General features: G+C 33.5%; 1 protein-coding gene across 1 annotated transcript; it reads left to right on the forward strand.

Annotated features, from left to right (window-relative positions):
• Positions 1–3,145: 3,145 nt before the first annotated feature.
• Positions 3,146–24,341, forward strand: axo (axotactin). Its single transcript, XM_018550811.1, has 27 exons — positions 3,146–3,564; positions 6,465–7,165; positions 11,329–11,657; positions 12,014–12,171; positions 12,263–12,366; positions 12,550–12,902; positions 12,983–13,151; positions 13,444–13,559; positions 13,845–13,951; positions 14,456–14,801; positions 14,885–15,162; positions 15,249–15,489; positions 15,567–15,797; positions 16,162–16,569; positions 16,679–16,882; positions 18,477–18,876; positions 18,995–19,242; positions 19,468–19,740; positions 19,817–20,016; positions 20,253–20,550; positions 20,881–21,031; positions 21,142–21,307; positions 21,643–21,796; positions 21,945–22,123; positions 22,496–22,925; positions 23,251–23,330; positions 23,776–24,341. Exons 3-27 carry the CDS (start codon positions 11,342–11,344, stop codon positions 24,292–24,294), a joined length of 6,129 nt encoding a protein of 2,042 aa, XP_018406313.1. The 5' UTR covers positions 3,146–3,564; positions 6,465–7,165; positions 11,329–11,341; the 3' UTR covers positions 24,295–24,341.
• Positions 24,342–24,997: the final 656 nt, after the last annotated feature.

A 24,997-nucleotide genomic window follows, 5' to 3' on the forward strand; every position in this document is an offset into this window, starting at 1 on the left:
CGTAAATATAGGATTACTCAAATACATATGTATAATTATACCTATTTGTTTATTTAAATATATCTATCCTTTTAATGAAAGTCTTCTATTTAAACAATAATAAGCAAATTGACCGATATGAATATAGTTTTCTGCTTAATTTTCTGTTCTCTCTACTAGAAAGATCATGATGGATAAAAATTATTGTTCTTCATTTTATAATACTTTCTTTACTTTTGTAATGCTCAAAATATGATTCCATTGAATATTAATGTTCGATCGTATCAGATAACCGAATATTCGTACATCTGAACAATTACAAAAGTTATAGACAAACATAAATTTCAATTTAATGTCGCGTGCATGTGTTATCATTCAAATATTCCTCCTAATTAAATTTCGCTCATATCAAAAACATTTAGTTATAATTAGTACAAAATTATAGCATCGTTTTTTTTCAAATTCAAAGATTTTTCATATTTTTTTATATTTTTTTTAATTTTTTATCAAATTTTTAGATATATCTTTATACAACTTTAAAAAAATATAATGATTTTTCCAGTCAATTTATTCACGCATCCTTAAAGACACGCAACACATGCGTAAATAATAACTCTGAGAAAAGAACATATGAAGCTAATAGTACGGCTCGTCGCGTATCGGTACGCATGGAGAGCTCAAACATTCGTGCGTGACAAAATAGGTTACGCCTTGACCTTATGAATATCAGATTTACTATAAGCTCACATACCTTATTAAGATATTATACCAATCAAAAAGCACATATTTGTAAAAAGTACTTATCACCATGATCTATAAACGAGTGGGATACCTATGCTACGATTTATTATTCGTATCCAAGCACAATTCACGTTTAAAAAATATTTAGCTGTAATGTTTAAATATATAAAACGTTAAATCGATATTAATAAATATATATCTACGTTCAAAATCGCCGAAATATTTGGTACAAAGATGGTATTTTTTAATGTATTTTAAGTGATATTTTTAGTTACATATATATATATATATATAAACATTTCATAAGCGTTACTAATGTTTTATGAACATTTTCATAACATTTATTAAATAGTTGTAAAAAGATATAAAATTTTTGACGTTTATTTATTTTTCAGTTTATACTTTATTACACGATTTCTAACGTTTATTAAATGTATTTTAAACGTAACTATTGTTGCTTGAGCATCTATAAAGTTTGTACTTCTTGGATTATTAATCGTGGATTATTAATTGATAATTATGCCTATTTCGATTAAAGAAAAATGTACTTCAAAATTTTCGCAATTAAACACTTCACGCACTTGGGTACAAAACACATTCGTCGTTTTATCTCTATAAAGTGTTTTTCTTATATCGCATCATCGTATATCTCGTCATACGTATACACGCATAATCATATTGGCATATATAATTATAATATATGTTTGTAGAAATGACTTTAAGTGTCGTCAATGTAAAAACTCGTTTTGTACTGAGGAAATATACGAACGTTATGCGTTTAATTGCAAACAGTTTGCGTCTAATTGATTTCAAGGAAGTTCGGTAGGTATATATATATATACATACATGATACGCTTAAATTGACTACACCGCTATGGAAGACTTAACCGCAGATAGCGATTACACCAATAATTACGCGATAAAAATCATTGTAGACACAATACACTTATCATTTATCATAAACGTGTTAAGATTCTGTTCATTGCGTTCAAGTTTGTACTTTTATATTTCTTTAAAATATATTTTAATCAAGCATCTTCTCAACATATCGTATTATTTATTTATTTTATCTGTTTAAATGATATAATTTGTCAATAATAGATCAAAGAGACTATAATTGAAATATTTATATTATATTTTTTATATCTTTAAAATTTTTATATCTTAAGTTAAAAAAATTCAAAATTCGCAAAATTCTAAAATAAAATCCTAACTAACAATATTTATCTTAAACCTAGTATGAATACTATGAGTTTTATTAAATGAAAATTTTATTCTTGTATCGTACTGGGCTTTTCTATTTTACATACTAAACACAAAATAAAAAGACGTCTTATTATATCGTTTTTCCAGCTTGCAATTATAATTTGTAATGAATAAAACTTTTAATCTTTTAAACGAATATAAAACCAGTTAGACCGAGTTTTATGAGGAAAAAGTCTGGCTGCTAATTCTCGGATAAAAGACATTTATCTGCTTTAGAAGTAATTGTTCCTATCTCAAATCTCATTTGTCCTAGCGTGGAAGGTTATTCCGAATTATGCGTGTCATAACGATCACACGCTGAAGGGTACGAATGTGACAGGTCGACAACCCTCGTATTTATTCCCATTATCAGGAATTATATTCGACGTGACATTAAATGAACAATGACAAAACAATTGCGCAACAATTTAACGTGAGGAGCAAAATCTTTTTTTTTGTAAGCGTGCATTTTACACGGAAGAATTGACCGTCTGTATTTCTCCCTGGAACAAGACGGTGGAAAGTGTCGTCTCCCTCCACACTGGCGAAACCCGACCTTCTGATACTCTGCTAACGAGTCGGATGTGTTTAGGGCCAATTTGTCTATTATCTCGTTGTCAGTTTTATTTATTACACTTCTAACGACTCTCACAATGCGGCACATATGTGCGACTTCCATCAGTCTGAGATTCCTCGGTGCAAGTTAATTAACTTTGATTTCTCTAGTCGTTCCAAAGTCGTCGTTCCAATGTACACGTACTTTGCGTGATTGACTCTTGAGGATCAACGCACTTTTTGTCGATGCGATTTATTTGATCGATAAAAATTTAGCTCAAGTATATAATATTATCTATAAGTGTAGTGCCTGTAGTTTCTAAATATCAACAAACTACAATACTATTGCTCTATCTTTTTCCTCTTATAATTTTCTTCGTTATAAAAATCCCCTCGCAAAACTGTTATTATAATGATATAGAAAATGTGACTTCCCCTCCATACAATCCTTTAACGAAATTTTTCTACAAGTTTGGAGTAAAACTTCAACCGAAAGAAGCACGAATTGAACGAGTTTGCGGTACCCTCGATTGATACGCAACTGGATATGTGGGTGGAGGAAAAGCCTGGTAGCATGACCGGAGTACGGGCAGAGTGAAGCTAATGTGCCAGTCGTGAGCGCGATTCCGTCGCGCCGCGTACTTAAGGAGCCGTATGCGGCGAAGAAGCAGCAGAACGGAAGGCTGAAAAAAGCGCTAAGAGAGAGAGAGGGAACCCTCAAAAAAGAAGAAAGGACCCTATCTCGTCGAGGGGATCGTCGGGGCGCATTCAGTCCGTCCACGTCTGCTGTCGGGAACGCGACCGGAAGACCGATTTTCCCCGCGAAAAACTGCTTCTTCCTATTCCCGATAAGAACTGAACGGAAACTTCTTTCTAATTGGAGAAGTAAGAGGCACGTTACACAAATTTCCGAAGACCTCAGTCAATCGTTTCGCGACTTCGAATGTATTTGTGAATATCGCGAATGAGGCAGAATCTTTACGAGACGATTTTGAGTGAGTGACTTTGGAGCAAGTTTTTACTTTTAAGAAGACAAAATTATCGGTAAGAATAAACAATGTAATTAACTGATAATTTAAATACGAAGTGTCGTAATATATACTTGCTATTCTATTTCATTTTTTCAATTTATACAAGAGTTTAAAATTATATCGAGAAATTTATTTTTGACGAGAATATATTCCTCACGTGTTTGCCGGTCATAATAAGGAAGTATACGTATATGTCAACTTCGTAAAGAGGAAAGATTCCTGGCACATTCAGGCTAATCTCGTATCTTTCAACTTAATAAGAGACGACCTTAATTGCTGGTGATTTGTGATAAATAATTTTTACAATTTAGAATATAGGATTATAATTTAAATTTTTCACAAACATCTTCGATAAAAATAAGAAAAATTAAAAAAATTTTTATATACGATTTGTTTGAGGTAAATTGGAGTAATGATTTTAATTAAAACGACTTTTAAAAAGTTTTAATTAATTCTTCTAATAAAAAGTTGAAACTCACATATGCGAAAATATGAGATTTATCGACGGAAATATAGAATTTTTGTAGTTTGTTAAAAAACAAGTCGTTTTACATAATATTACTATAACATTTGTGCTGATATAACTTAGTTCTTACACTTCTCCTGTGGTGCTAATTGTTGCGCTCTTCGTATTATCATAGGATCTGGTTTTAACTGCTCGCCTCTATTTACCTTGCATAAATTTTAAATGCTCGATCATAATACACAAGTGATGACGCTTTCCTGATAACGACATACTTCGCTAATAATATCTGCGAAAACAATCACCAAACACGGAGTCTATCTTCTCAATGACATATTCAAAAAATTGCTCAAAAGTTCATTCAATAAACTATACATTCATTGTCGATCTAATTGTCATTACAAGTTTTGCAGTCTTTATCGAGCATTTTCTGTTTTAATTTGACATAATATTAAGTTAGAAATTTTAAACTTTAATAAAATTTTTTTGGCAGAAACTTACTATTCGCAGAAAATGCAAAAATATTAAATTTAATATTTATAAAATTTATACTCAGACAAGAAAAGATTCTATCTTAGTATAGTCAGAACAATTATGTTAAATATTTAATACATTTCATGTGTAATTCTTTTAACAAAAAATATTTAAATAACGTAATGATATCAGGGTAAATTAACACTCAAATATGCTAAAAAATCAACCTAAAATTTCAACAAGGACTTGAATGGACTGATTTTAACACAAATACAAAATATTTTTTATTATACAGAAGTGCAAACCATTGTACATTACTAATTTCAATACATTATATAAAACTTAAAGAAAAAGACAAAAAGAATAATCAGCAATTTTCTACAAATTACTTTTTTTATCTGAACAGTTTTTCACTTCATTATTTAAATCCACATAATACGGTAAAAGATCAATCGAATAATTTTGTAAAATGAAAACAATTTAAAGGTGCTTGAAAAGTCATTTCAGACAGCTAGTCACGTGCCTGAGTCATCAACCTTATCTTCATTCACTAATCAATTCCTTCCACGATTTTCGTGCAACCTATTCCACAGATACACGACCAACTTCCTCCATGCAAATCGTCACTTTTATCCGAACAACGGCGTCGCATGCCACGACGACGTCTTTCCCATATAAAAGCACGGGGACGATATTCTACACGTGGTATGAGTCATTTGCTGTATTACGTGCGTGACTAGTACAACTAGATTCTTTTTAACGAAAGAGTCTATAGGTCGACATTCTCTATCTTCACGGAGACCTAACTATATTGTCCATACATGTATTATCTAACAGGTGATAGTCATCGCTTTCTTCATCATGATACATTTTTATTCGCTTTATATTAAAGCATTGAAGCTCGAATTAAACATACAAGTCCCCTTCTAATTTCTTATCATCACAGAGCAATAAAAACATGATATTTTTCAACCCACTCACGCAAAATATTTTTATACTTTTTACAAAATATTACTTCGTACCAAAAACGCAAACGCTATGTTGACCCAGTCGTCGGTTTTGTTCGATATATCGATCTTCCAACAACCAGAGAAAGAGGAGCGGCCTCGGTAAACACGTTAGGCTACGAATATCAAGGGTTGCAGAATGAGAAGTATAGGTCATCAACGAAGATAATCCTACATCTTTAAGCATATTTATCTTTATAATGTACAGTGGATCTGAATGAAAAAGTCAGGGTTTTTCCAACTCGATTTAGAAGCGCACATCTGAACAAAATAAGAGTCGCCTCGCTGCTCTCAGAATACCGGTGGGGCGCCTTCAATAATAGAAATATTGTACAATTGTAATATGATGATATCGATAATAAATCGTTACAAGCCGTGTACACGGCCCGTCACGCGTCGTTTATAAATGCACACCCGTGTGCTATTATTTGCTTCATAATACACACCCTATCGATTCGACTCAACGACCCCTTTCTCACATCGGAAAGCATGCCCCGAGACCACCCTGTGAAAACTATTTGTGATACTGATCGCCGGAAGGCTCTCGTAAAAACTATCCTCCTAAAAAAATGTCTATTTACTGTCATGGAAAGAACCGTGCCCACACTCTAGAAAAGTTCACCTAAAACCTATTGATAAAAATAAGTACATAAATGTTAATAAGACTCGTAATATGCAAAGCGTATACAATAAGGAGGCCAGCAACGAGCAAAATTCATGATGTAATTACATCTTGTAATTACTTTGTAAGAGAAGTAAAAAGTGTGGTACTTTCACCGTCTTTATTAGTAAATTTTAATGAATTACTTGACACCTAAAACATTTTGAATTTTGCTTATGTTGGTCTTATTTTCACATATTGCTGCTGATAACAATTTTTCATATATCAATATTACTATCAGAAATAAACGTTGTGAAATCACAGAAACAGTATCCTATCTCGCTAATGTAGTATCGCTTCGATTTCAGGATATTTATTCGGAAAATCATACTCGCTTCTAGAAGAGATCGCTGTAGAAACATCCCCTTTGAGAAAAGTTCAAGGAGCGGCTAGGAAAAAATATAACGTTTCGCGGAAAAAAAACAGTCGATATCGATCGGTGGATGATCAACGATCGAATGAGAACTCGTATGACCGCGGGATTCGCAGGCGCGAAAAGGGAAAAGGGAACGAGTGGCCGTGCGACGGAAGGCTAGTCGTCATATGGGGAGGAAAAGAGCGAAGAAACGTTAGAGTGTGGCGCGCGAGACGAGATCGCAATGAAAGTCAATAAACCATGATGAGTAACGGAGAGTATAGTGGTCGGAGTGGCATTAATAAATTAGTGTCTACTTGCTGCTACAAGCAACAGCAGCGGCAGCGGCAGTAACAGGAGTCCGGAGGAGGAAGAGGACAAAGAGGAGGTGGTGGAGGAGAAGGAGGAGGCGCGGACCTCGAGTGTGTGTGTGTGTGTGCGCGATATGTGCACCGGTGTACGTGCGTGCGAATACTTGTGATCGGCCGTGTCGATGCGGGGATTTGGCCAGTGTGTCAGTGTGAAAGAAGACAATTGACTCGCAGCCGCCGTCCGTCGGACGGTGCTCAGCTCAGCGGGGGGCCTTCTGACGTCACATCCTGCCCCGCGGCCTGTACGAGAGTCGCGATCTCATCTGGACCACGGTGAACGAAGGTACGCAGATTCGTGTGTTCGCACGGTGCAAAGCGTGCTAGAGTTTAAATAGCTCGGGTAAATGGGTACCGGCTTGAAGTTGGGATCACCGCTGAGATAATGATACTTCGGGGTCATCTTGATAAGAAATCACATTTTAAAGAAAACTTCGATATGTCTCCAGTTAGCAATATGTTATAATCCTTTTATATCTATGCAGCTGTTGGGAAGATAAAGATAAAGATAATTAACTGTGACTAATGTTAGCTTAGCGCAGTGATAAATCTCAAGATTGTGAATAATTTGAATAATTATATCTAGAAAATTATTACATTAAAGTCGAAGTCATATATTTGATCATCGTATCTATTTCTCAATAAATTTATGTAACAAAACAACTAACACTGAACATTATAACAAAAAAACTTCGAAATTTTGGGACTATTGTGCTAAACATTGATATTCATATTAGAATTACATTTTCTTCTTTCCTTATCAGGAGACACGGTAGTGTCTCCGGCCATGTTCAAAAACTGTAATACATTTCCCGAACAGTTTCAAAATCTTTCTACAGTTGTACCATTTTTTTAACAATCCAAAATTATGAATTAAAAAGACAATAAGATAATTAACTATATGACTAACATTAACTTAGTGCAATGATAAATCTCGAGATCAAATAATTTGAATGATTATATCTATAAATTGAATACGATTATTATAAATTAAAAATTACGATCGAAGTCATATTTATGACTGCCGCATTTATCTCTAAACAAATTTATATAATAAAATTTATATAATAAAAAACTAAACACTTCAATAAGCTAGCAATCGAAAACAATTTATCAAATGAACATCTTATGCAAATCGTACGTACACAGTGCGTTTGTCAATACGATCAATATGTATAATGATATTAGGATTAATAGATAAGATCACCATAGTGACATTGATTCTAACTACAAAGTACTATATAATATCTATATTTGTAGTTCGTGGAATAACTTATCTTAATATACGTTCTAGAAAAGATCTAGAAAAAAAAGGTAAAACGACTTAAAATCGAGAAATATTGAAATATTTATCGAATCTATCAACATGCTTTTATTGTTCTTCTATTAAATATTCAAACATTCTAATGCAAAGAAAAAAATTACTATCAATATCATCTCTGATATATTTCTTGTAATAAAATCTGTATTAACTGTATAGAAATTAGATCGCGTATTCTTTAGAGATAATGTTTCACGAATCGTGTAAATAGAAAATAGATTAATTCTTTCTAGTGAAAAATAATTTAATTCTTAATTTGTCTTGTATAATAAATGAAATTAAAATTCATTTTTTATTTAACGTCTGTTAATTAGATTATCATAAAAATTTGTGTTTTAATGTTATTTTTATAATTTTTTCAAATTTGTTGTAAGATATAAATATTTTCTTAGTATTCTATATATTGCATTCCGCGAAACGGGATATACGTTTATAAAAAGAGGATATGCTGCAATAAATTAATGTCGCGCATTAATCTTAGACATTGACACTTTGGAGTAAATATATAGTATTATATACTATATTTTGCACAAGTGTGACTGCAAAAGCTGTGCGTGGTTGAAAACATTCGTATCAAGTACGACGAATCGGCATCATCTTCGTGGTCATGAGCACGAGATTCCTTGTCGTGGCGTGAAATTTCAGATGACGTATGATAGGTCTTCTAAATTAACTAGGGCGTTACGCGAAGCATATACGGACACCGTGAAAGAGAGAGAGAGAGAGAGAATGAGAGAAAACTCGACATTGATCATTACGATGAGAGGATGTTACGATCAAGATACATATGACAATTAAAAAAACAATCTCATTCCTAATCTTGCAATTGTCGTGTGCAGCGTAACGATAAGGCTCTTTTCCTGTGGTCCTCGTTATTCGTCAAGGTCACTGCATGCGTCTCGCTTCGACGAACGTCGAAGTTCGAGTCGGAGATGCGCTATTTACTGACTCGATAAATTGCGACGACAAGGCAATTTCGTGACGGACGCAACGGTGCGCGAGCGAAGGCGTCGTAGAACGAAGAGCGTTCGCCGTTCACCAAGGTGCGCGCGTACGCGTTCCCGAGGAGTCCCATTAGAAGCAAATCCGACAGGAAGTGCAAGGACCGGTCAGCGATTATTCATGCCGGACGAGTGGAAAGACGACGCGACGCGTGTCGTCTTTCTTTCGCAGATCAAATCCAATTGACCCCGTGAAAGAGATAATTGCTAGAGCTTACGATACTCAAGGGTGTTCGAAGAAACGAGCAATGTCTGCGGTCAGATTACACATTATAACGTATTATAATCTCGTATGGTAATGTTTTATTTCCGTATATGTTAATATACCCTTTATTATTCAAAGTGACATTATCAAAGGTATATCGGTTCGATATATCGTGTTGCATACACCGAGGGTCCAATTCGTGACTTAACGGTGCACTTTGACTTGTATATATAGACACTGAGTGGGTTAGATTTAAACGAGAAGATACTTTTCGGGAGAAGAATAATGAAAGATCGTATCAAAAACGGTAGCGGCGGCTTAACCGGTCGTGTCGGATATACTGTTCGTTGCATCATTCATATCGGAATCCCTTCCTATCTAATACCTGCGTCGCGACGCGAGGGGAAGTCGTAAATTCAAAAGCGGCAACTGCAATCGTAAAATTGCATCTGCCAGGCTCGTGTTGAGATAGTCTTAACTGAGACGCACCGGAAGGACGAGCGGTTTTAAGCGCTTTATGGAAGGGAACGTGGGTGTCCACGTGGCCTGAATCGTAAAAGCGCTCTTAAGTGCGTGAGGTGAGCGAACAGCTCTCAAGCATGAAAATGCGTCAAACTCGATTCTAATTGGTCCGTACCGCTCCTGACTTAATCGATTGTATCGGATTTTAAGTAAAAAAAAACACTGCATAAACAAAACGAAGAGTTTTACGTACATAGAAAGACTTATTCTTAAATCAACCATAATATTCTTATACATAAGCAAAAATATTGTAATCTTTCTTCAAAGATTTTAGTCTTGATTTGATTAAATTTATGTTGAAGTATTATTTTGCACTCAATTGAAAACTTGCTCAATAAAAAATCCTACATCAATACAAATTTAATCAAATCAAGACTAAAATCTTTAAAACAAGATTACGTTGTTTATATATGAGCAAATTATAATTGATTTAACAATTGGGGTTTTTTCTTTACGTATCTTTACTTTAGTAAGATAGGACTAAGGCCAGAATCAGACTACGCATTGAAGATTGAGATTGAAAATTGAAAATTGATCAATAAGAATAAAGGAATTTTAGCTTCTATTTTGATTGATCAAATTTCAATCTTTCAATTTTCAATCTCAATTTTTAATACAATTTTTAATAGTAGTCTGATTCCGGCCTAAGGAGATGCACGGAAAGAATGGTATTATTAAAGTATCTCAAAATTTAACTAAATATAAATCTGAAAATAATTTCATTAGACCATCAAAATAATAGGAATCTTAAACATGCTGAACAATGTTACGAAAAGTTTTGACTATTTTCTAGCAAGTTTGAGCGTTTTACATAATTTTGATAGTCTAACAAAATTATTTGCAGATCTGTATCTACATTTTTAGATACTTCAATAAAATCTTTTTTGTACATCAAATACATTAAAAAATATCATTGTAGGTTCTTAAGTTCAATAAGTTGCAAATTTACTAATTTAGTTAGACCGATCCATTAAATTGTAGCAATTAGAGGTAACTCGTGATTTATTAACAGAATATAATTAGAGTATTACTAATAAATATGCGCGTGTCGCCTATAATTAAATATCTATATAACTATTTATTAATAGAGACATGTGAATCAAGGTTTTTCGACACTGAATCAAATCATAAACTGAATTTCATTTCTTTATTTGAATCCGAATCAAGCTGAATTGATAAAATTTTATTCTAATCGATTTGAATAAAATCAAATGTCATTTGATTTCGATTTGTATTCGAATAATTCGCATATCTTTATTTATTACAATGTTATAAGAATTACTATCTATCTATATATTATAAAACAATGCAATGATTAAATTTAACAATATTTTATTATATATGGTAATAGTGCGAAAATCTTAATAAGCTTTTTAGAATTGATTAAATTATTCTTTCAGCGAATGAGGAACGATGATTTATCGCGACAAGAGGATCCTCAGGATCCTTGTCTTACTCAACATAGTTGCGAAGATGTCGGCGAATCAAACAGATTCACCAAAAACAGATATGATCGAAGAGATGGAAGAATTTACTACAACCAAAAGGATTTTACCTGATAGATGTCTTCTTAAGACAGAACCGGGACCCTGTAAGCACTTCGTTCACAAATGGGCCTTCAACAAGGTCGAAGGAAAATGTCGGACTTTTCCTTACGGCGGTTGTCACGGAAATGAAAATCGGTTTAACTCGGAAGCGGAGTGCCTGTATTATTGCGTCGGTGGTGATCGTAAGATATTTTCCTAAAAATCAAAAGCGTATAATAAACTTTATATTATTAATCAAATAAATGTAAGAAAAAATATAAAATTTAAAAGAATTAGAATAATTACATACATTTGCATTGAAAAAACAAATAGTAACATAACAAAATCATAAGAACTTAACAATTTTTTAATTTTACTTGAGACGATAAGAATATATTCACGGATATGTAAATCATTTTATAAATTGTGTGACGTATTTGTTTGTTAATTATATAAAATAGATTAGATAAAACAGAAGTATATTTTTATATGAAAATCCTTGTGAACTATATTTAATAAAGATTGAAAAAATTGCTACAGATTTATTGACTATTTTTAGATACACTACCGCCTTATCTTGTAACAAAGGGCAGCGTATTTGTCGCAACAAGCACGACGACAATGAGCACTCCACCCTCGACAACCACTACACCACGACCGACCTTTACACCTCCGAAACCGACGAAACCACCTGTACCGAAGCACTTACGAGGAAAGGTAGAAATCGCGTCAATTCATATAAATACATAATGTTTTGCGCAATCCAAGAAAATGTTTTCTATCATGTTTCTATATATTTTTACTGAAGGAATTGACTTTCATGGAATCTGGCCACGAGAAAACATTTATGTTCGCACAAAGTAATACTTTCATCCAACTCGATGGCCCTGGCATTAAAACCTTCCAATTGAGGTGAGCATAATAATTTGAATTACATTTATAAATCTTGAAAATAATTTTTCCATTTGCGAAGCAAAATGTATTAATAAATATATCTTTTTTCATACATTTATGTAATGCCTTATATGTCATAATTATTTTATATTAGGTTTTAATATAAAAAAAATTTTTTTACGTATTATTTAATTATCACAGACTATGTCGCGAGATATCCTTCAAATTTCGCACCAAGCTTCCACACGGTTTACTAGTTTATCACAGTGTCAAAGATCGTCCAGAGAGTCTTGACCCTTATGCCCTTTACGTGATAGTAGAGAAGGGTCAGCTGAAAGTTGTTCATGTATTCGGCAAACAATCGACTAGTTTAACTGTCGGTCAAGGGCTTAACAGAGACGAGTGGCATAGCGTTCTCGTACGAATCGATGTGCATGGGGCAAAGTTAATCGCTAGAGTCGACGATAAGCAGGCGGAGACTACTCTAAAAGTTTTAGAACGCATCGTTAATTATGGAGTATCTGAAGAACTAGCCTCTGTCGTTCTTATCGGAGGTGAGGAATGTCTTTTTTCGAGAGATTCCTCCAAGCGGAATTTTTTCCGCATTCTTACCGCTTTATTTCCATTTTGATAGGACTGAGTTCCGAAGAACGATTACACGGAGTGAAGTATATAATAGAATCTTTTGTCGGCTGCATCAGGGATATGGTTTTGAGTTCCGGAAAATCTGCCAGCGATTTACTGCCCATTCGGCCATTAATCGCGACCAAGCACGAGAATGTTAAAGAAGGATGTATTGATAAGTACGTCTTAAAAAAAAAAAGATTATTTGGTCATATATAAGTATCGTTTTGTCTTCGTTATTTATTGGCTGATATTCATAGTTGATTCTTATTTTAAGCAATCTTTAAAAGTATCTTAAAAAAACTAATACGGTTCTGCGATTGGCTTATAACATCTTAAGATTTTACCTAAAACAGTCTTGAATACAAAAACCAGCTATAAATACCAGCTATTTGGGTTTCAAAAAAGATAAAAAAGATGTTTCTCGATTTATGTCATTAAATGGAACACAAATCTTTAATTCCAATTTAGGTGCAGGACAAGAGAAAACTTGTGTTTCGTTCCCGATCAATGTGTGAATCACTACAATAGTTTGACATGTGATTGCTTCGGCACGAATTACGAGGGTGAACGTTGCGATGTGTACAGTACGTAAAGTAATTGAGTTTAATACGAGTACCTTTTACTACAATATGCATTAATAATATTTACATTTCAAATAACTGATCATTTATGTCTCTAAGATTTAATTCGAGACTCTGTTAGCTATTATCAAAGGAATATTATTCTTTCATATGGAAATGATAACTATACTATGTATATAAATTGTACTAGTCAACCGAAGAAGAGATAGGGCTTTCACGCACATTTAAAATGGTTCGGATATTCCAATACGAGACTAATGGAGTTTGAAATGTAACATCATTTTTCAGCCGCGACTATACTGACGCTGAGAGGTTCCTCATACGTGTCCTTTCGCGTGTACGATTGGAAGGATCGTGTTCACTCGTCTGTCAACAGGATCAGCCTCGCTTTTAAGGTATTTGATCACGGGCGCTTATTGTAATGGGACCGTCCCTTTCCCTTGTCGGGAGCTCATTGATTCATTATAGCGAGACGTATACTTCTTTGTCGGAGTCGAGAGGGAGGGCGCATTTTGTATTTTCACGAGCAGCTGCCTTTATCTATCACTCTCTACTCACGAAAAATTTACCGTGGAAACTCTTCAAGAGAGTGTCGAGTTCCACTTCTCAAATTGTATCGTAGTAGGTCATTGTGCGGTCACAATGAAATTTGTCATATGCTGATTATACAATTATCGTTATAGAATTTTTCCACCATAAAAAAATGGATACATAGAGAAAATTTATGACAAATAATTTTCTCTATATATATATTTGAGATTAAATTATCAACATGGTATGAATTTAGACTGATGAGAATAAATCTAATTAAATTATTATAATAAATTATAATTTATAAATATTATGTCAAAATATCAGCTGAAAATTCACATTTGATTTTTAATAAAAATAAATTTCAGACGAAATGGGACAATTCCGCCTTGTTTTATGCTTCCGGTGAAATCGATGGCACACCGCATTACATTGCAGCTTCCATTATAAACGGATCAGTTCACGTTGAACTCGATTTCGGACATAATTCGAAAATCTCCACCACTTTGGGTGATTATGTCATATCTGATCATTGGAATGATTTGACCATATTCCATAACGGAACCACCGTCTTCGTTAGCTTAGACGACGAGGTAAAGGTTCTAGAAGTACCGGGAGAAAATTGCGATATCATCATCGATCCAGAAATATATATCGGTGGTGGTCCCGAACTCCACAAGAAGAAGGGTCTTTTGTCGCACAATAATTTTGCAGGTTTGATGAAACTACAACACTGGACATTAATTATTAATCGAATAATGTAGTCCATTAATTAATGCAATTTTCAATTTTTCTAGGTTCCTTGAAGTACGTGTTTTTCAACGATAAGTCAATTATATACGAATTGAAGCGTTCCAATCCTATGGTACACTACATCGGTGTATTGGAACCAGAATACTACCAAGCCGACGTCGAAGTCATTCCGATCACATATCCTTTCGCGGGAAGTCACATCTGGTGGCCAATCGAACAAACCAATTCGCTGAAATTGAACTTCGATTTTAAAAGTTCAACGCCAATCGCGATCATCGCTTCTGGAGATGTAAAGAGCAATCGCGGTGTTGGTTACTGGGAGGTATGATTATATATATAATATCGCTCTCTATTTTATCTTTTTTAACATTTTCAATATTTTTTATTTATTTATACTTTTCTCCATAGTTACGTCAAGTCAATGACGAAATTCGATTCCAATTGGTACCAGTTATTACGGAGAATATTACATTGTCAACTTCGGTGAAGTTTCCGCCTTACAACACTTCCTGGCATGCGGTTGACCTTAATTATACAAAGGGTGAACTTAATATCGTTCTCGATTATAGGAATAAACAGAGTAAACTCTTCGCTATGACGTTTGAGTTAGGTGATAAAGTCATTATAGGAAGTGGTAAAAGTAACGCAGGTAAATAGGTAATATTAAATTTGAAAGATAAAAAATTTACATGAACATAAAAAAAGATTCTTATATCATCAATTTAGGTCTAGTAGGATGTATGCGTGAGATACGAGTGAACGGTCAAAGAATTGAACCTAGATACGTAATTAATACCGAAAGAGTAGTCGGAGAAGTTGCTTTAGACAATTGTCAATTTGTGGATCCATGCAAAAGGCCGAATACTTGCGAACATGGTGGTAAATGTTCAGTTAAAGAAGATAGAATCACATGTGATTGCACAGACACTGGATATATAGGAAAGAACTGTCATTTTGGTAAGACAAATTGCGACAAATAATCAATTCAAGTTAATTAAAATAATATCAAATTAATGCATGAAACTAAAAATTAAAAAATGTAATTTCTGTAAACTTTTCTAAAAAAATTGTTATAATAAATTAATTTTCTTAACACTTACAAATAGTCAATTTTATTAATTATACAACTTTGAGTGGTTATTAACTTTATGCGATTTATAAAACTAATTCAGAATTTTAAATTAAAAGTGTTTAAAATGATATAATAATAAAAATTTGGTTTTTTTTAAGTAGATAATTTTTATATAATAAAATATAATAACGTTTATTTAAATTTTTAATGTCATTTGAAATTAATGAAATTTTTAATGTCATTGTTTAGCACAATACAGAAAAACATGTGAAGAATTGGCTCTTTTGGGATACACGCAAGACGACGTTTACAAAATCGATATCGATGGAAACGGTCGATTCCCACCCGCTTTAGTAAAGTGCGAATTTCAATCGATCGAAGATTCGACTAAAACAATCGTCGAGCACAATTTACCCTCCCAAGTAGACGTCAGATCTATCATCGAAAACGATTTCTCCTTCAGCATCAAATATAGACAGTTTACTGCTGAAATGCTTCAAGAGCTGATCTCGCACTCACTTTATTGCAGCCAATATGTAAAGTATGATTGTTACAAAGCACCCTTGGAACTACACAGCGCCACGTGGTTTCTAGGCTCCAAAGGTACTACCGTTGATTACATCGGAAACGTCAATCGTGGATCCTGTCCTTGTGGAAGTAAGTTCTTTCTTAAATAAATTCCCAATGTAATAAATTTAAAATTGTATTATTAAGCCTTGCATTTGGAAAGGCTTGTGAAGATTGTTATTTATTAATTTTACTTTAGTGAACAGAACATGCGTGAACTCCAACTTGAGCTGTAATTGTGACGTGTCTGCTGGAAATGCTGGAAAGTGGCTGTCAGATGAGGGATACTACGAAACACCTGATTCCTTAGGCATCACCGGAATGGTATTCTTGCAACAGAGAGATCTTGAGGAAGATGCTCGGGGACGTATCACCTTAGGGCCATTGGAATGCGTTGAAACAAGTAAGCAAATACATACTGATTTACAAATAGAAACTATATGTCTGTCTTCTATTTAACCAATATAATTTTACTTTTTAAAAGTAAATTCAGTATGTTAAGTTAGCACCCCAACTATAGTACTCAGGAGTTCTGATTAAAGTTCCCACTTCTTTTTGACGAGACGAAGAGTTCCCTATAGTTAATAACAAGAGTTCCACTCAATAAACATTTTTTTTACATTTTTTTAAAATGGGGTGCTAACTTTTTATTGAATTTCGAGATGGAATAGTTCTGAGCGGCTTAATAGCTTCAATTTGTGATTGCCTAGAGTTCCTGATATGTAAAAAAAATTTTCGAATATTAAAAAAAAAATTTTTAATTTTTGAAAAATTAATTTTTAGATACAATAGTTCTGATGATAATTTCTGCTTTTTTTTGACAATATGAAGAGTTCTCTATGATTTTTAATGACATATGCGCTTAATAATCATTTTTTAATAATTTTTTAAAAATGGGGTGCTAACTTTTTAACGAAATTCAAGGTCGCATAGTTCTGATCAGCTTAACAGAAGTATTTTGTGAATACCTAGAGTTCTTGATACATAAAAAACATTTTTGAAGAATAATAAAGTTTAAAAAAAATAGTAGAAACCTTTGAAAATTTTTTTGAGAGTACCGAGTAGTTCTGTTCGGAGTTCTGGACAGTTCTCGGCGAGTTCTATGTCGAAAAGTATCAGGGCTCAAAGCGATTGGACCAACGGTTTCCGAGATATATTCTAAAAATTGTTGATCTTCTGACAAATGTCGCTGTATCTTGCAAACCGTTGGTCCAATCGCTATTTCACCTTACAGTTTTCGATAGAACTCGTCGAATACTATAAGAAACGCTACTCAGAATTACTCGGTACTCTCAAAAAAATTTTCAAAGATTTCCACTATTTTTTTTAAACTTTATTATATTTCAAAAATGTTTTTTATGTATCAAGAACTCTAGGTATTCTCAAAATAGTTCTGTTAAGCTGATCAGAACTATACGACCTAGAATTTCGTTAAAACGTTAGCACCCTATTTTTAAAAAATTATGAAAAAAATGATTATTAAGCGCATATGTCATTAAAAATCATAGAGAACTCTTCGTATCGTCAAAAAGAAGCAGGAATTATCATCAGAACTATTGTATCTAAAAATTAATTTTTCAAAAATTTTTAATTTTTTTTTTATTTCGAAAATTTTTTTTACATATCAGGAACTCTAGGCAATCGCAAATTGAAGCTATTAAGCCGCTCAGAACTATTCCATCTCGAAATTCGATAAAAAGTTAGCACCCCATTTTTAAAAAATGTAAAAAAAATGTTTATTGAGCGGAACTCTTGTTATTAACTATAGGGAACTCTTCGTCTCGTCAAAAGGAAGTGGGAACTCTAATCAGAACTCCTGAGTACTATAGTTGGGGTGCTAACTTAACATACCTAAGTAAATTAAACAATAAAAATTAAATTTTTAGAACAATTATTTGTGATAAATATACTATCACATGAAGGAGTAATATCTGCAAACATTTTTAAACACAATATCCTTATGAGATTAATGATAATCAATGAATAATAATTTTTAGACACACAGAAATACGTGGTAACGTTCACGACATCACAATCGTATATTGAAGTACCTGGTTGGAGAAAGGGTGATATAGCCTTCAGCTTCCGAACGACGGGGGAGAAAGCTATTCTTCTATATCAACCACCGATCCGGAATAATTATCCTTCCTTCATGGTTGCCCTAACGTCAGAATATCGGTTGACTTTTAATTTTACCCTAAATACCGGTACCAACCGTGAGTTACAAGTGGAAAGCCGACGAAAATTAAATAATGGCGAATGGCAGAAGATTTGGATCGATTACAACGATTATCATGTGAGGTTTATGATCAATACTGACTTTCGAATGGTGGATTTGTTTCCCGAGGAGGAGTTTGGACCCTTTGAGGGATCCATGTTTATTGGTGGTGCTACTGCGTAAGTATATATAATTTTACAAATTAATAATTAATTATCACTCACACAATGAATTTCCTTCTTATAACAAATAATAATTTTTATTCTTCATTTTATTAATTCTTTAATTAATTTTTAGAGAGCACTTGAAGACTTCTTCCGTTCGACAAGGTCTCATCGGCTGTTTTCGCGGTCTCGTTGTTAATGGAGAAATATTAGACATCCATAGTTATATGTCGGTACATCTATCGGAAATCATCAAAGACTGCAAACCTTCGTGTCAACCTAATAAGTGTCAGAACGGTGCTAGATGTGTTGAGTTGTGGAGTAACTTTGAATGTGTGTGCGAAAATCGATGGGCACACTTAGGTACTTATTGCGAGACAAGTAAGTTTACTTGATTACTTTAGAAGAAATAGTTTCCAAATATTAAAAAAAATATTTTTAATTAATATTTAAAAATATATATGAATTTATATATGTAGATGAAGCTTTTCATAGTTTTTAATTTTTTTAATATTAATTAAAAGGAAGGAAATATATATATGTAAAAAATACATTATTCTATTTTAAATTGACTAGAGAGTATTAAAATAATATCCCTGAATACAGATATCAATAACAAAGCTTTGACATTCACCTCACCTGGAGCGTTTTTAAAGAAGAACTACTTTGGATCGGACGACAACGAGGAGAGATTGCAGCTAAAAAGCATGCTACTTGAAAATATTTTAATTAATTTAAGAACTTATGATACTCATTCTCTGATACTGTATGCGAACGATCATTTGAACAATTTTGCACATCTTTATATCTCAAACGGTACAATCGTCTATCTTTTCAACGCTGGCAACGAGATTAAAAATATCACTGTAGAAAATCCAAGTACGTTAAAGCCCTTTAAAATGAATGTATGCGACATGGATATTAGAAATTGTAGAGAAATAATCCGTTTTTTCAGATGTCAACACGGGAATTTCCGTACAGATCGCCATAATTCGAGGTGAAAATTGGACTACATTGTACGTAAATGAATATAACGTCACATTGAATGCGACACCGATACTCCTAGACACGTATTCGAATAAACCTTGGACAAACCCAGAGAAAGAAGTTCTTGCTCCGCAACGGCCGCCGGCACCTCCCACCGATTATTTCCAAGTAAGTCTTTGAATAATACTGATATTTCGCTTCGAATAATAAAAAATCTAAAAAATATTTAAATAATATCTAAAGGCAACCTAAATTGTATCCTTTTAAGATACTATAAAGTATAATAATACAAAAAATGGATGGCTTTTCTTGGATTCTTTTTTTTATGCATAAAATATGTACAATAATTAGTAATATACACAAATATATATCAATATCTAAACGATTAATAAATATTCATTTAGGTAAATTTAGGAGGATTCGATCCTGATAATCTACTCAGAGTCGGAAAAGAAGGCGCTTTAATTCAAGGCTACGTTGGCTGCTTACGAGGACTCATGATCGGCAAGTATCTTGTCGATTTACCAAGCTTGGCCAGCGAAGCGAATCATGAAGGAAGTAAAGGTGTTCTGCCGAATTGTCAAATGAAATGCGACACGATGCCCTGCAAAAATTTAGGAATTTGCACAGAGGATTTCGGCAGACAGGAGTCTTCCTGTAATTGCGAGCTGACATCCTACTTTGGTGAACATTGTGCCGATGGTAAATTTATTGATTACTATTTATTGTGTTTAAAAAAACGTATTTTTCAAGCTTGAATGAAATATGAAAATGTAAATCAAGACATCAAAGACTTAAAGAGCCAAATCTAAAGATTGTAAAATATCTTAGATTCGCAGACATAATCTTTAGATATACATATATTTTATAATTAGAAAATTATTTTTTCCGAAGAAATAAAAATCTATTAATACCTGAAATAACTTGAATATTTTCATAAAGTAAATTACTTTATTCTAAAAAAACTATCAAAAACTAAGTAGTACAAAAGTTCTAATATCTCTGCGCGAAATTTGTTTTTTTTTTATACAGAAAAGGGTGCCGATTTTAGTGGGGAAAGTGTACTTCAACGCGAATTTGAACTGGAAGGCGAAGTGAATCAGGTGAAAGTACAGTTGGCATTCTCAACAAATGAACTACGACAGCGAACCACCGCGTTGCTGCTAGTACAGACTGACAACAAGTAAAGCATCGATCTTAATATTTTCTTAATCCCCGTATAATATTCAACTATTCCGACATCAGTCACTGACGCCTGAAGTCCTGGATGTCTTTCGAAGAACTTTTTTCCAGAAGGAGCTACTACTTATTGGTGGCCTTGACGTCCGAGGGACTGCTCATTTTCGAAGAGGACAGAGACGGCTCAGCGGCTGGAGTGCGCCTGAGCGATCGGAATTTCTTGAATGGTGCACGTCACAGTGTCTACTATGTTCGCGATAACAACACGGCCATCCTCTTAGTTAGTTATTATTTCTTTTGTTTCGCTTTAGAACTTTTACACACATTACTGATTTGCTACAATATATAACTAAAAAAAAATATTTTTAGTTCTTTGCAAAACAGGAATTATAAAGAAAAAAAAGTATATTAAAAATATATACTTTTATTCTTCTTCAATAAATTATTGCATCAAAATTGCAAAATTAATTCAAAATTATTTCAAAATTAATACCAAATTTTAATAATTCAAAACATTCAAATTTATTTTTTGGAAACCTTCGTTTTTTGAACATAGCAAATGTATATATATAATATTATAAAATACTATATTTTATAATCTATGTGTAATTTTAGATCGATCGTGAGCCCGTCCAATTGCTACCTATTCCAGGAATACCGATACCAGACGAGGACGAAACTCCGGGTGCCACGGAGATACAACTTGGTGGATTGAACACCACCGATTCGCGATTTATCGCCTATAAGGGATACACCGGTTGCCTTAGCAGTGCGTTTTCTTTGAAATTTTTCAACAATGTCTGTTACTAAATTTGATGCGCTGCGTCTATTTATCCGAATATTTCCGTTATGTTTCTTTTATGCTAGACAAATGAGCATAACCATATGGCAAATTGCAAATTATGTATTTTTTTTAGATGTTGTTATATCAATAAATGGAGGTCCCGATATGAAACCACTAGAGGAATATATGCTCTTTACAAAACAAGGCAGCGAAACTGTGCGAGCAACGATACCCGCCGGTGTTAGAAGTGCTCAATGTGCCGTCTTCCATGTTCAACCGGGTGGTCTAGAACCACCCAAAAACGATAGTGTGGTAAGAAACTCGGAAATTAAATGTTATTAAAAAATAGTTTCACACATCACGCATCATTTTGCATCTTGCTTATATAAAAAAAATATAGCAAATTTTCATACGTTTTGAATTTGAAATAATTTGCATTCTTTAAACGATGATAAATTATTAACTAATCTTTGTTTTTCAATTAATACTTCTGAGAAATATAGTAATCAATTAATATAATTATACTCTCATAATTAATATAATTATATTCTTCCATTCAAATTGAAACTATAAACCCATGTAAAATATGTTTTTTAATGATTATACCAGTAATATAACAATGTTTTAAACAAATATTCATTCAGTAAAAAAATAAAATATACATCAAATTGCAAAATCTTAAAGGGCCGTGACAAAGCATGGGTCGAGGATCCACCGGAAAGAATCCTATACAAATCGCAGTATTCAGGCGCTACTCAAGAGGAACAGGGTGCAGGGACGTACATCTTTATAGCCCTATGCTGCGTCTTCGTGGCCGCAGTGGTTGGATGTATTTATGAAGTATGGCGAAGTGCACGCAAGGACCGTCAACGACGACGCGCCGCAGCTTCAGGAGCGGCTACCGGTTCCGGTTCACAGAGATGGCAATCACAACAGTACACGGACTCCTTGGTCACCGCGACTGGCGTAAAAGCAATCGGCTTCAAGAACGTGATGGATGACGACAAGAGGCCGAATGGAACTCACGTGAAAGTGTCCAATGCCAAAGAATATAAACCACTGCCGAATACAGAACCCAAGGACTTAATGAACGATAAAAAAGTTCACATAAAAGGTATTCTAATCTATTTCGATTTGATAAATAGAAAATATGCAGGAAAAACTTGATATTAAAATAGAACTCTTTTCTCTTTCCAACTTCTTATCAAATAAAATCAAGAAGTAAATATTCAAAGTTATTTCTACCTTATCTATAAAATATTTAATACGTTATTTGTATCAATATTACATGCAGTAAGAAAAAGAATAGTTATTTTTTATTTAAATATTTTTGAAAATAAAAGGTATAAAGATGTATAAAAATATAGAAAAAGTTTTCTATAAAACTTTGCTTATCCATCAAAATTTAATCAATATTCGTATTTTTATATGCATTGCAGCAGAAGAAGAACCAGAAAAAAAGGAGCTCCTAGGGGTAAATACAGGCACCGTCATTAAACCTGTGAAACCGAATCCATTCGTAAAGATTTTTTCTTTTTTTAAAAGATGCATATTCAGCTTGGTCAAGCTTGCAAAAGGGCTTTGCATGCAGTGGTTGTCAATTTATTGTATTTGCATCCTCGTTATATGACATATTTCTATTGGCAAACACATTAATGCCTAAAGTAAAAATAAAATGACTAAATCGCTTCTTCAAAGCATATCGTCTTTTTTGCATCTGACTTCGCATTATATTCACAATTCTTTAAATCTATCGATATGTTGCATTATAAAGAAATATATAATACAAGCATTATATAAATCAAAATATAACTTTCATTATCATTTTCAACATAATTTCTCAAATATGATTTATTCACACACACAAATCCATGCTTTCTCAGCAATGCCGAATAAACATAGCATAATATTTTCTATATTGTCATAATTTAAGAAATCATTATAATTTTATTTTTCTCCAATAGTCAATGGAAGATCTAAGAGAAGAACCTGAACTGGAAGAACGCGAGGAAGAAGAGGAGGAAGAAGAAGAGGAAGAGGATAGCCAGCAGCCAGAGGTAGACGAGAACAAAGATCAACCGCAGGGACATCAGCAAGAGGAACAAAAGGATACGAGTAATGATCAAGATGGCGAGCTTCTCGTTATGCCGGTAAGAAATAAGACGGCAAGGAGAGCTTCCTTGACTGACGAATTGGACTCAGACGAAACGCAGGTCCTCCTCGAGACGAACTTTTCGGTGACAGGTTTGAATGAGATCAAAACCGAGCGTATAATATCGAGAGCAAATAACACCACGAAGAGTAGTGTGTCGAAGAGACCAATGAGTCTCGATCTCAACGCACCGATCAAGTTCAGAAAATTGCGTGGAGCTCGGCCCGAAAAAGTCACGGTAAAGTTAATTAATGGTGACGAAGCGAGTCTCCAGTCTCGAGGCAGAGACTATGTCGATGTCGCGTCCGCGTATCGTGCACAGAACAATTGATGATTAAGTTGACTGACGACAATAATTAATACGTTCAAAAATAATTGCGCCGTTTCGACTATTGTAAATATCGCGTAAAGCGATAATTCTTAATCGACAATCACGTATACATGTATATTTTTTTTGAGACAATACAGTTTAGCTACAGTATGAATGTGGTTAAAATACAACATGGCTAATAGTCTAAGGTGTTTAACTCGAAATTTCTAATATTTATTTAAACGAGAAATTTGTAAGTTAGGCACTTGTAACACTTAGCCATTCATATAACTAGCTCCAGCACGCATAATTATCCGCTCAAAATCACATTTTACGCGTGAAATCGATAAAAGCTTATTATTGAAAAATAAAATGATATAATGCGTTCTTCTAATAATGAAAAGTGACAGTTGGTCAATGCAGATTCGGCAAAATGCTTGAATTGCTTTGAAATCGTTGCGTATTATTTACATTGCAGTGTGAATACTAATTTCTTTTCGCAGACGTTTTACTTACTAAATTTTGTGAGTTAGTTACATACAAATCAGTATATACATTTGATTCAAAGTCTAGACATTAACTACATTCGGAGAGAGAAAGACATTCGAGTAATGTAAAGTTAGCTTGTAATCAAGCACCTATTTGTGTTTCTTACGTAGCACGTCGTCAGTATTTTCCCAGTATTGATTAGCTGTAGGAGAAACCATACGTACTTAGCTCGAGC

Source organism: Cyphomyrmex costatus, unplaced genomic scaffold (genome assembly GCF_001594065.2).
Source record: "Cyphomyrmex costatus isolate MS0001 unplaced genomic scaffold, Ccosl1.0 scaffold13, whole genome shotgun sequence".
NCBI lineage: Eukaryota > Metazoa > Arthropoda > Insecta > Hymenoptera > Formicidae > Cyphomyrmex > Cyphomyrmex costatus.

Bases quoted from the DNA above. Each gene is read 5' to 3' on its own strand.
- axo (XM_018550811.1), top strand. From the start codon at position 11,342: ATGATTTATCGCGACAAGAGGATCCTCAGGATCCTTGTCTTACTCAAC. The intron at 12,172-12,262 runs GTAGAAATCGCG...TTTTTACTGAAG, and splicing joins CGAAGCACTTACGAGGAAAG to GAATTGACTTTCATGGAATC. The intron at 23,331-23,775 runs GTAAAGATTTTT...TTTCTCCAATAG, and splicing joins CTGTGAAACCGAATCCATTC to TCAATGGAAGATCTAAGAGA.